At 45.4% G+C, this 13,037-nt stretch overlaps 1 protein-coding gene across 1 annotated transcript; it reads left to right on the top strand.

Moving 5' to 3' along the window:
* The first annotated feature begins 11,574 nt into the window (after window positions 1-11,574).
* LOC117217900 (UPAR/Ly6 domain-containing protein crok) lies at window positions 11,575-12,815 on the top strand. Its single transcript, XM_033465760.2, has 3 exons — window positions 11,575-11,731; window positions 12,021-12,206; window positions 12,340-12,815. Exons 1-3 carry the CDS (start codon window positions 11,680-11,682, stop codon window positions 12,555-12,557), a joined length of 456 nt encoding a protein of 151 aa, XP_033321651.1. The 5' UTR covers window positions 11,575-11,679; the 3' UTR covers window positions 12,558-12,815.
* The last annotated feature ends 222 nt before the right edge of the window (window positions 12,816-13,037 follow it).

Genomic DNA, 13,037 nt, shown 5'->3' with positions numbered 1-13,037 from the left:
ACACAAGATCTTCAATTTATCAGTTCCTATAATAGTTCCTATAATATCAGTTCCTGCTCCTTTCGAGCAGCATAGCGATTATTCTTTCAATTCGACTCTGTACAACGAAATGCAAAGGGTTAATACTTCGACTCTACACCAACCACCTAAAAAATCGCATTTTAGTATTTGATTTAATTAAAGTAATCGCAATTAAAGTCGCCCATTTTTGTATACAAACTGAAGAAAAATTAGGGAGAATTGACTGTAGTCGATCACAGAGGCTCCCAAGCATCTTCGATCCAATTCTAAACGCAGGGGGTCGATAGTTCACGTCCGGCCTACCGGCGATCGATCTCTCGATGCGGACATGTGTACCGAAAATTTCAGGTCCCGGTTTCGTCCATCGTTCCAGCGGAATGTCGTCGATCGCTATCGAAGGGAGGCAGAGAACCTTGCCTGTCTATCTGTCCCTCTTATCCAGTATCGGGCGCGAATAACGTTCGGCGTCGTTCCGCATCCCTTCTTTATCGTTCTCGGTCGCGTTCCATCGTCCATACGTGCACACGTGGAAACGTACACGCGTACACGTCTAACGACCCCGTTCCCGTTCCCGTTTAGGGACCGATCGCATCGACAACGTCAGCGAAACGAAATTGCTCGGCATCCGGCGAGCGGCGCGGCGCGGCGGTGCGCGCCGAGCAAAATATCTTCCGTACGGTTGATTCGGTATCGATGCGAATTACATCTTATCGGCAATGCGACAAACGAGATCGAGTGACGCCCATCGTTTCGTCGGCGCGCCCGCGCGCGCGCGCGCCTTCAGCCGAATGAAACCGGACGAAAGCTCGAACCCCATTTCCCGATCCGGTAGTTGCGATGGTCGCGATTACGAATCGCGGACTCCAGACGATATTGGATATGTTCGACGAGATCAAGAAGATCGGGGCTCAACCGAGCCGCGAAATCCAATCTGTTTCTCGAATCCGTGGAACGTGGAACCGTCGCAGACATTCGTCGTCGGATCCGCGAGGTGTACGTCCGACATGCCATAAATGATTCAATGCTAAGGAGATTGGCTGAGGATTTTAACGGGGCACAAGACCGACCACCTGCGATCCACGACGTCTCGCAAATTCGGAGATCTCCTTCGCTCGCGGGGTTCACGGTCGCGTCGCGAACAGGTGTTTCGACGACGCGCGAGAACTGCGAGGCAGAATAGTCCGAGCGTTAATTTTTGCGTTTGGTATTATATATTAGGTTCTCTCGAAAATTCGTTTAGTTCGCGACCGATCTTCGCGACGCGAATTCAGAGTACAGTAATGTCTCCCTTACTGACGCTCAGATTGTCCACAGAAAAATGGACAATTTGTGAAGAGGAGATAGGATTATTCGAGCCTCGCGGTTCATTTTTATAGTTATAAATCGTCCGCAATTATAAAAATGAGCCGCAAGGCTCGAATAATCGTACCTCTGAGCGTCAGTAAGGGAGACATTACCGTACAATAATGTCTCTCTTACTGACGCTCAGATTGTCCACAGAAATAGACAATTTCGATACGATTATTCGAGCCTTGCGGTTCATTTTTATAGTTATAAATCGTCCGCAATTATACAAATGAGCCGCAAGGCTCGAATAAGCGTATCTCTGAGCGTCAGTAAGGGAGACACTACTGTACAGTAATGTCTCTCTTACTGACGCTCAGATTTTGTGCACAGAAATGGACAATTTGTGAAGACGAGATACGATTGTTCGAGCCTTGCAACTCGTTTTTATCAATTTTGACAATCGATAACCATAAAAAACGAGCCACAAGGCTCGAACAATCGTATCTCCTTCTCCAAAAATGGTCCATTTTTGTGGACAATCTGAGCGTCAATTAGAGAGACATCTCTATAATCTGTTTCGAAAGAAGAATAGTCGCGTTATTAATTCAGTTATTTCTAGACAGGATAAACCGTTTGGTGTACTCGTATAAAGAATGTTATACGGGGCCAGGAGGCCAGCGGACGCGATAAATTACTTCTAAGATTACATTACTTCTACGTAGCTTCTGTCGGGGCCGTCGAAATGACCGTAATTGGCTCCGTGAAATGCTTAGCCCGAGCATTAAATGGGGTCTCGTTTGGGTCCGAAAGACGTAATTAAGCAGAACTTTGATGAAACGTCGGTACAACGGTGGAGACCATTTTTAATGAAAAAGTAATTCGTATTGTACAGCAGCGGCATCGAGCCGAAAGACCATTACGAAAACGCGATTAGGTTGAAACAGTACGATCCAGCTACTAAATCGTTACATCGCGAAATAAATTGCTTCGATTTTATACAATTTTTCGAGGCTGGCAAATCAAGGGGTTAAGATGGAGATCAGACATTCCGCGTATCGGAACTCGTTCCTTTTTCTCGCGGAAGCCGGTCGGCAGCAGCGCGTTTTTGCTACGCTACGATCGTCTCGGCTGCCTTCTGCCGACTTTGTCGGCGAAAAAGGTCGAGAAGAACGGGATTAGCAGGAGCCGTTAACACGAACCGGCGAGCAGCCTGTCGGCTCCAGCGCCGAGTTTCACTACTGGAAGCATCGGAGAAAGGGTAAAATAACCCATGGCTTTGCGATTCGAAAATATCCAAAGGCAGCAGCGCCTTTAATCGCGGTGCAAACGCGATCCCGTGCAAACAGCTCGGCCCCGAAAAAAATATTCAAAGTCCCGGGAAAATAGGGGCGACGGGGGCGAGAGGAGAGGTGGGCTCCCGCATCGTCGGAGAGAGGCGGATAAGGATAAATAAATAAGAGTAACGCGCCGTGCCCGGGCCGGGAAACCGGAGAAGCATTACACCGTTTCGGCGAGCCGGCCGATACATCGCTTCGCTCCCCGACGCATCCAGGCTTTGGCAGAAACTCGTTCCGCGTGTAGGTTGATGCGATTTCCGAGCGTGGGAGAATGGAGTGTGTCCGGACCGATTTTGCGGCCCTCCGAGTCGTTATTGTCCACATCCGTTACCATTCCGGATGTAACGCGGAGCGAGATTAACGATTCGTCAATTAGCGAGACTAATGTATTTATGGGCTGGCCTGCCTCTCGTGTTCATGATCTCCTCGGCCCGCGTGGTTCTTTCGGGCACGCGAGGAAACCGACCGACTAATTTATTTAATTTATTCGTTTAATTGACGGGTAATAGTTTTCCCGTTGCAGGTACAATTGCGAGTATTGCACACGTAGGATCCTCACGGTGACGGTGAACGCGGTGGTACAGTGGCTCGGGAAAGTGTTCGTGCACCTTTAAAAAGGTAATAACTTTTTTAAAACTGGGCTAAGTGCAGATTTATCACGATTTTGACCAGAAGCTGAAAGAAGTCTGCAGTTTTTTTAATTTCTCGACGCCTGTTGCTCGACTCCGGGTTAACCAATTTCGATCAAATTTTCAGCATCCGTATGGAGTTATTGAAATCTGAGAAAGGCATCTTTTTGTCATTTTTGTTGCAGGCTCAGATAAAAAAGTTAAAAGACGAGAGTATTTTATTTTATTTTGTTGTCATTGCAAGTAATAGCAAAATTAAAAGAAGGCATTTTAGTAATCGTCTAGTAGACTAGTTCCTTTATCATTTAAAAAAGATTCAAGTCGTTTAGTTGAGTTTTAACAAATGTTATTAAAAAAGTGTACGAACACTTTGCAGGCTACTGTGCATAAGAACGACGAATAAAAGCGGATAAGAGTATCTGATAAATAATAAAGAAAACGATATTGCAGGATGACAGGAAAATAGCAAAAGCCAAAATAATTAGTCCGAATATATTCGAAGAAGGAGAAAAAATTTTCAATTACCCTTGAGAGCTAAATAGTAAAGAAAACGATATTGCAGGATAACAGAACAATAGCAAAAGCCCAAATAATTAGTTCGAATATATTTGAAAAGGGAGAAAAGATTTTCAATTGCCTTTGAGAGCTAAATAGTAAAGAAAACGATATTGCAGGATAACAGAACAATAGCAAAAACCCAAATAATTAATCCGAATATATTTGAAAAAGGAGAAAAAATTTTCAATTGCCTTTGAGAGCTAAATAGTAAAGAAAACGATATTGCAGGATAACAGAACAATAGCAAAAGCCAAAATAATTAGTCCGAATATATTCGAAGGAGGAGACAAGATTTTCAATTACCCTTGAGAGCCGAAATAGCGAAGCATTCGGATCGAAATGGTGTGACACAGAATTCGCAAGAGTGATCCGAACAATAGATTCATATTGTGCAAAGGGTAGTCCTAAATAAAGGGTAGTCCCTCCGAAAAGGGTAGTCCTAAAAATGAGAAATTTACGCAGCGAACGTACGAAAGAACGGAGGAGACTGTGAGCCGGCTATTAATGATGTAATAAAGAAATATCGGGTCAGCTATCGACCAACGTTGCCGCCAAGTTAACTCGGGCTTCTCAAGATAGGACTACCGTCACGGAGACAAATAGTCATAGGGGAGGTTTGTCCTGAGCGAAACAAGGATTAGGAACCCGTGCTGAACTCGCTGAATGGAGGATCGGAGGGTAACCCTCCATGCGGGGACCACATGACACTCCCATATTCCGGATGCGTTACAACTAAGTGTGTTACATGAAACTTCGATCGATCGGTTATAATTGCGAGAATTTTTTCTCGTCAACGAATCCAAGGAGAAAGAAAAGCCGCCGCCGCCGCGGCAGCTGCCTCGAAAACTTTCGATCCGCCGTTAAACAAAAACCGTTCCCCGCTTGTACACAGAGTTTACCATACCTTCGACAATACCTATCACGGTCCAGCGAACGCGTTGCTCGATATTCCAAAGCCCCAATTCTTTCCTCGACTGTTTCATCTCTCGCGGAAGCAGCGAGCTCTCGCGGATCTCCGCATTCTCGGAATACCTTTTTCCATCGTCTTCCGTTTCGCGAGCGCCCGCGAGGCGAGAAGTATACGTCGCCGATGAATCTCGTTACGACGGAACGAGAAATAACGAGGTTTTTTACCAGCGCGACAGAGATCGAGCGGAACCCTCGCGAGTTTCGTTTCGAACCTCATTCCGTACCGCGCCGCAACAAATAAACTACCCACTGCGAATCCTATGAGAAACGCGAATCTTTATCGGTGAACGGTGAGGGGGAGGGGGGGGTGGTCGGTGCGGATGGGGTAAAAAAAGGTAAATCGTTTTCGCGAATTTCACGATACATCGGCTCCGGTAAGAACGAAAATAAGAGGGGAGGGGGGGGGGGATGGATATCGTTTCCGGGCCGATTGAAATGCCGTCGGGAGGGCTGCCGTTGTAAACGTTCTTTTTCTTGCATAAATGATAGTTTGAGGTCCATTGAATAGAGTGCAGGAAGTTCGAATTCGGAACACGTTTATCTCGGGAAACGACGGTGCAGGAGAGATACCTCAGACTGCTGCGACGTTTCGCGTTTGTATCGCACGTTCAGCTTACGCGTGCGCGAATGCTTTTGACAATCTTACGACTAAATGCTTGTCCAGCAATTTTTTTACGCATATTTTTGAATCTCGCTTCCTCGAAATCAGCTCTTCTTATCGTCTCATCGAATCTAATATGAACTGACATCCGATCACTAGACAATTCTAGATGTAACATTAGTACGCATATTTTACGCATATTTTTGGATCTCGCTTCTTCAAAATCAGCTCTTCTTATCATCGTATCGAATGTAATATGAACTGACATCCGACTACTAGACAATTCTAGATGTAACATTAGTACGCATATTTTACGCATTTTTATTTATTTTACGCATATTTTTGGATCTCGCTTCTTCGAAATCAGCTCTTCTTATCATCTTATCGAATCTAATATGAACTGACATCCGATCACTAGACAATTCTAGATGTAACATTAGTACGCATATTTTACGCATTTTTATTTATTTTACGCATATTTTTGAATCTCGCTTCCTCGAAATCTCAGCTCTTCTTATCATCTTATCGAATCTAATATGAACTGACATCCGATCACTAGACAATTCTAGATGTAACATTAGTACGCATATTTTACGCGTTTTTATTTATTTTACGCATATTTTTGGATCTCGCTTCTTCGAAATCAGCTCTTCTTATCATCGTATCGAATGTAATATGAACTGACATCCGACTACTAGACAATTCTAGATGTAACATTAGTAGTTCTGGGTCTGAATGGACCCGAGTCTCTCTATGGAAGGGTCGAGATAGTTCGAAGTCGAAGGTTCAATTCGAAAGCGCGTTTGTCTCGAGGACAGATGCAGAAGATATTGAAATCTGCGGCGATTCTATCGTTCAACTTTCGCAGACGATTTGGCGAAAACAATTTCTGCCTGTCGGGAACCGACTTGCAGGCAGCCCCTCGAGGACGAGCAGGCCGGACTTCGTTACGGATAATAATATAATTGGACGATTCATGGGAGCTAAGCGCTCGTACTTGCGCCTATGAGACGCCCTATTATCACGGACCACCGGCTTTGTAATGCAAAACCAATTTCCTCGTTCCGTCTCGTTCGGAGAGGCGGAGACTCGGGAAGGAAAATCACCCCCGTCCTCCTCTTCCGGCCCTTTGCTACCCCCTCGTTTCATCGTTCAGCCCTTCTCCTTATTTTATGAAAACTGAAAACATGATTCCGTCTAGTCGAAAATCTAGTCCTCGGAGGGTTTGATGGGACGGAGGAGGAGTTGACCCCTCGAAGGCTAAGGCCGAGCTTTATTTTCCCTCTCGGGGAACCCATCCGGAGGGAGACGGTATTTTTATTCAAATTTCATTCGATCCACCGTCCCGTCCCGCCCCCGTTCCAAGCCGCGATCGTATTATGCGTCGTCTCGAATAAAATCGGCTCGGCCCGATGCCGAAACTTTCGGAATTTATTCTATTTACGGAAAGCTGATCGTCGGCTCTATAAATTCGAATTTCTTGAGCGCGACTTTGCCCGGGGAAGCTCGTCTCCACGCCGTCCCGTCGTTCGTGGCCCCGCGCGAGAAACGCTTCTTCCCGCCCCCGCGTTCCTAATGGACACCGTGCAACACCCGACCAAATGGAAAGCACGCGCCAACCAACACCCACACACTCGGCCAGACGAGCACGTTCCGACCGTACGTACGTGCATAACCACGGTGCATTATAGTTGCACCCGAAACGCCGGGCTAGAGTGCACCGGGACGATCCCTTGTATTCCGGTTTTCGGCTACTACTTGTTGTTTTTAGTTTATTCGATCCGATAAACGGACTTGCTATAAGTTTTTCAACAAATTTCAATTTCGAGGACTTCGAGAAATTTTTTGCCCGGGTTTAAGTGGTATTCTAGTAATATTACTTAAATAATAATAGTATTAAGAAATATAAGAAATAATAGTATTCTAAGTAATATTCTAGCTTTGAAAAATTGCATTTTTGATTTGCATTTTCTTGGAGAGTATGGTCTCGGAAATAAGCTTGCAAAATCTTACGACTGTATTTGAAAATTAACGAAGTTACAGTGAGTACAATAGTTGTAATATGAATGATCAGTATTGGTGTACAAAACTATCGCCATGCTATCTACTTAAGCAATTCCCTTCAAAATTCAGCTGCACATTCGCGTCTACAGCCCTTACTATATAAACCAGTCCACAATTTCTAGTTTTACATCTTTTTGAGACTCCCCATATTGAATAATCAATAAGAAAAATCGATAATCAGATTTCCAAATATTTTTATGAAACCATGATCACCATGAGACAATCTTTTTGATATTCGACCGTGTTTCAAATTATCCAGTGCCACCAATTTTAACTTTTTTCAACCCGAAAGAACTTCTCAAAATGTCATCGAAACATGCATAAATAAACCTCGCAAATGTGGTCGGAAACAGTGTTACAGTTTCCTCGCAAAAAAATCCCCAAAAGAGTAAAAACAGAAAACGCAATTTACACTGGAATAATTCTACCTTCGAACGTAGCCTGACGATTCGATTGAAAGTTATTTCAGGTTAAAAACCAAAACATCCAGAAAGAAATCCATGGAACGAAAACGAACGTATTTTTGAAGGAGATAAAAATCCCGTGTTGCATCTTAGTAACAAGAGGATAAGAATCTTTCGCGCCGCGTTAGAACCTTGTGCAACTCACGAGAGCGCTATGCAGAACGGTGAAGAAAGGATCGCGATAATCGGGATCGCGGCGCGTTCGATCTGAATAGGTGCGAAGAATACAGGTAGCCGGGGTGCGGGAATAGGCAGCACCTGGGGCGTTCGCGTGCGATAACAGCAGCGAGTATCGGTGCCAATGTCAGCGCTGAGTTATCGTCTCGTTGTTTGCCGAGGAGCCGACGGAGCCCGGGTTTCGCCAAAGGCGTTCGAGGAGGACAAACGAGCCTGGAACCAAAGCCAAGACCGTAAAGACCTGGGCCGAGCTTTCAAACGAGCTTTCTCCGCGACCCTCTAGAAACCGCAGTAATTCTATTCGCCGCAAAGGACCGCCGCATTCTACTTCGCCAGTCGATATTCGAAAATGTTTTGAATGTTGCCCGCGGGCACTCCCCGAAGACTCGCCGTTGCGAAATGATAATGGCCGATCGGCTATATCTTGCCGCTATCTCGCGCGTTTTGCCGGCGCGAATCCGGGCCCGAAACCGGGCCATTCTCCTCGATCACGGCGGGTTCGTTCCGGGAACCCGATTAACGGAAAATACGAGAATTACTGGCTAATGTTATCCGTCGGAAGGATTAGGGCGGAGGGAGAAGCGAGCGCTGGACGAGGAAAGGCGGAGGGGAAACGACGATAAGAATAAAATGAGTCGCGAGCGTTCGCTGCGAAAGTAGCTGCAGTACGAGAAGAGTTGCTAATGATTCGCTAACGAGATACGTGCCCGGTTTGTTTCGTACGGGTACGAAAGACGCGCCCCGTCCCTCTGCCTCCAAGAACGAGAGAGAGAGAAGGCCTGCACCCTCTCCTCTCGAGACTCTCCACGCCACCTCCGCGACGAGCTTCGTCCTTCTCTTTATCTTTTACCTAGCCCCCATTTTGCTCTTATTGCCCGGATATCGTCCGCTTGTATCGCGCTGTAACGTCGCCCCATCCCCCGTTTCGTTTGTCCACCCTAAGTTCCGGATCGTTCCTCTCTTGCCGAAAGTACGGTCATCGCTTGGCCTCTCTTCTCCGAAAGTCGAGAACCGTTCGGCAACATACTTTAATACGTGCAGGTGCACACACAGGTACAGGCAGAAGGGCGGACGATAACTAAAAATACTTCTCTGCCGGGCCGGAAACACGAATGAAGCCCCGTGTAAAAGGGAAGTGCAGCCCGACACGGGCGAACCTTTGCGTATATACGGAGTTTCCTCCGATACACATCGACTTTTCTCTCGATCCGAAACTACTTTTATTTCCAACCGCTTTACCTCCGGACTCTTATTTACGTGTCGCCGGGAAAGCGTTCCCGTGTCTCGACATCGGGCGAAGCCCTCCTTGCTGACTCTGCTCTGCTCTGCTCGGCTCGGCTCGGCTCGGCTCCGCGCCTGCCGGCCAGATGTTTCGATGCCGATACCGATGTCGATGTCGATGTCGATGTCGATGTCGATGCCAATGCCGATGCCGATGCCAATGCCGACGACGACGTCGACGTCGATTCGGAAACTGAGGCCGAAGCCAACTAGCCGGCCGCTCTGTTATGTCATGCAATGCCATGCTATGCCATGCCCTATCCTGCAATGCCATGCTTCGCTATGCCATACCATACCGCCGCGGATGTCTCCTCTATCCCCCCCCCTCCCCCTGCCCCTCTTCCCCTCGTCCGCGTTTCCATTAAAACCCTGCCAACCGAGAGTCTTTGCGAATTTATCGACCCGATCTTTGCCTACGAATATTTATGAGTCGGCCGGCCGACCGTGAAACTTGCCTCGGATTCGGGCGACGCCATTACACCGCAACGGCCCATCCCGAGATCCGCTTGCGCGGCTCGTTCGCGAAATTATTCAAATATCGACAAGAATTTTCCGTGTACACAGTGGCGTCGAATAATCGCGGAATTTCTGGCAACCGACGAATCGGCGGCGCGTACGAACCGTCGAAATTTCGTAAGAAACGATCCTGCGAGCACCGAAGCCACCGGCGATGTTATTGCGGCGACGACAGACTTGGCGATCCTGAGATTTCAACGATGATTTCCTCTGTCGAATTTCGAGGTCTTATTTTCCCGGAGAAGCGGCGAGTTCGTTTAAGTATTTTGCCGACGGAACATGAGCTCGTTCCTTTGGCTCGGGAATGAGTGAATTTAATTTTGTCATGCTGGCGGATGCAGAATCGAAATTGTACAAGTGGAATGCCTAGATATGCGACCATTTTGACATCTTCGATACTTCCCTTACCCCTCTTAGGACTTTATGCATCTCTGCATGACGTATCTTTAACTGTATTTTTAAACTGTAATTTAGAAGAGCTTGCAAAGCTCCTAAAATACAGAATAATAATAATAATAATAATAATAATAATAATAATAAATTGTGAGCTTGGAGTGAGTAAATTTTCGTCAGCAGAAACTCCAAATGTTCTTTTCAGTTTATAACAATTTTACGTTACATAAACGTTGAATTAGTTGTGCACAGTTCATCCAGAAATGTGACAATATGCGGCACGAAGAACGAACCAGAGCGAAATAAAGACAAATCGGAGGTAAACCGTTTGTCTGATAATTGACGAACGACGACTGCAACGATCGATAAGGGCTCATTAATATTTTCACGATCTCCACTCGAAACTATTTGTATTCGTTTTCCCCTGTCGTTATCCGCCGACCAATTAAATTCCTGCCTCCGCGACCGATTTATCATAAAAAGGAGAAAAAAAACATGGAGATCATTGTTCGCCAATTATACTTTTCATAAGGCACCGTTCTCTTGCCTTTTCAGCCGTAAGGTCAACGTTGATTCTAAATAGGTAATCGTCAAAATTAGCTGTCAGCAAATTTGAATTTAGATGAAACACGCTCGGGGGTCGAAATGTGCCCATCATCCGAGAGTTAGAACCGTGCCAGCGCGGCCATGAAAGGGAAATTGAAACGGTCCTAAAAACGTTCGCGTGTCTCCGCGAGGTTTATTAGATTCATTTATTCTAGCGAGTTCTCTTTATACTTTGAAGAGACGCGACAAAGAAGGACCGGCGACGGTAGTCTACGGGGAGTTTCCAGTAACGAAGTTTAAAAATGCGGCTCTAAGCCAGGCCCCTTTGTTCGTTTTTCTCTCTTTTTCCTCTCCCTGTTCCGGCGTTCTTAAGAGATCTAAAATATGGCGGAACTTTCGAGCCATCAACGCGCGCCACGAACAAACGTAATATTACGACTTTTACACCTGCTCGAACTCTCTCGCCTCCTCGAGATTCTGTCTCCTTCGTTTCCAAAAATTCGTCGAATTTCAACGGAATTATTTCACCTTTATTGCTCATACTTCATAAAAACGACTAAAAAGTCTGGAAAACGATTGGTCATAAAATTAAATAGATTCTGAAAATTCAGCTTTCAGGTTAATTTGACGGTCTTCCTAATACGTACAATGTTATGCGACTTAGGAGACAGGTTCCTACGTTCCTATGTACGTCCCTAGCAACGAGCACGCGAGAAAAGGAGGGACAAGTAGGGGAACCTCGAGACTAAACTAACTCCACCAACGCCCTATGGATGACGTTACAGCACAACAGAAACGTGATCGTGTTGCTGGAAGTTTAATTTATCGATATAATAATGAACGCGATCGGGAGTGTGACTATCTTATCGTTAGTGTTTATGGTGATGGGTAAGCAAGCTTTTTCGATCAGCATTCGAACGCTTCCGTTGAATAAAACGTGAGCAAGATTTTCTATAGGACACCTGTTGTAAACATAGCATCGTTGTAAAAAATCCATCCACCTCGACCTATTTAATGTTCACCGTGCTATCGATCACAGTCGTTAGAATGACAATAGTTAGGATGATCGTTCTTTTTTTGATCGAACTGTTGGTGCAAACGTGAACACCCCTCCGTGCACATTTTTAGGTTATGGAAACAGCTTCGGCGTAAATGAGTATCCTCAAATCGTTTTCAGGTACCGAGGCAATCCGTTGTTATCAGTGCAGCAGCGACAGCGATGCCAAAGGTGACGATTTGTGCGGAGCCTATAAAAAGTTCGATAAGGACAAGAACATCGCTATCGAATGCAACAGCGAAGAATCTCATATGCCCGGCACGTTTTGCGTGAAGATCACTCAGCAAAGTCCTCGCGGCTTCATTTGTAAGTTTCTCCTCGAAGATCTCTTCCTTTTCAATTTTAGCCGTAGACGTAAATTATTCGATTTCTGTATCACTCGAGACGAACTTCGTCGGTCCTCGTTGTATGTATTTACGATGTGAAATCATTTTCGAAGGGAACGGCAGGTGGCGACAAGTGATCCGCAGATGTTCTTCCGTGGCCAGTACCGGAGTTACCGGCGTCTGTAATTGGGGAGTCTACAAGAACGGTGTATACTGGGAAGAATGTTCTTGTTCAGAAGATTCTTGCAACGGAGCAACCACGTTGTCCTCGATCTCGATGTTATTTTTACTGTTGCCCAGTATTTCGATCTATACATTCTCATTAACATAACCATAATTGTTAAACAAACTTCGAGTAGCTCTCACACAAGATACGCTTTCTTTGTGCCTTCACACGACTGCACAAGACACGTCCAGCGAAAATAATTTCATTTATGATACCGACTGTTGGAGATGGTCAAAGTACAATAAGCCTTTATAATCTGACTAGAAGATAGTATCACCAGTAACCTTGAGAGAAACGAGGTTGCGTATCCGTCCGTTTTATATTGTGTTTTTTTTTTGTAAATAAATAATTTTTATACACCAATTATTGAGTTCTGCGTTTACGTGCATCCTTGCGTACTACGACTCATATTTATTTCATAGTTTGAATAAGTCTGTGAGGGAAGACAAAATTTAAATGTGTGAACGTAGCAACTGATTTTTGAACTATGTATACGAGAAACGGTTAACTAAGCGAAGTGTGTGATCTTCCATATCAAATATATTTAACTGTGGATTTTATCCGCAATAATGATACGTTAGAACG

This window comes from Megalopta genalis, chromosome 1 (genome assembly GCF_051020955.1).
Source record: "Megalopta genalis isolate 19385.01 chromosome 1, iyMegGena1_principal, whole genome shotgun sequence".
NCBI lineage: Eukaryota > Metazoa > Arthropoda > Insecta > Hymenoptera > Halictidae > Megalopta > Megalopta genalis.
The sequence above is the reverse complement of the archived record's forward strand: the minus strand, read 5'-3'. Positions and strand labels throughout refer to the sequence as shown.

What these genes read in the sequence shown, in the direction of transcription:
- LOC117217900 (XM_033465760.2), top strand. Translation starts at nt 11,680, where the DNA reads ATGAACGCGATCGGGAGTGTGACTATCTTATCGTTAGTGTTTATGGTG. An exon ending in GTTAGTGTTTATGGTGATGG is followed by an intron (nt 11,732 to 12,020) that starts GTAAGCAAGCTT and finishes AATCGTTTTCAG; the next exon opens with GTACCGAGGCAATCCGTTGT. An exon ending in AAGTCCTCGCGGCTTCATTT is followed by an intron (nt 12,207 to 12,339) that starts GTAAGTTTCTCC and finishes TCATTTTCGAAG; the next exon opens with GGAACGGCAGGTGGCGACAA.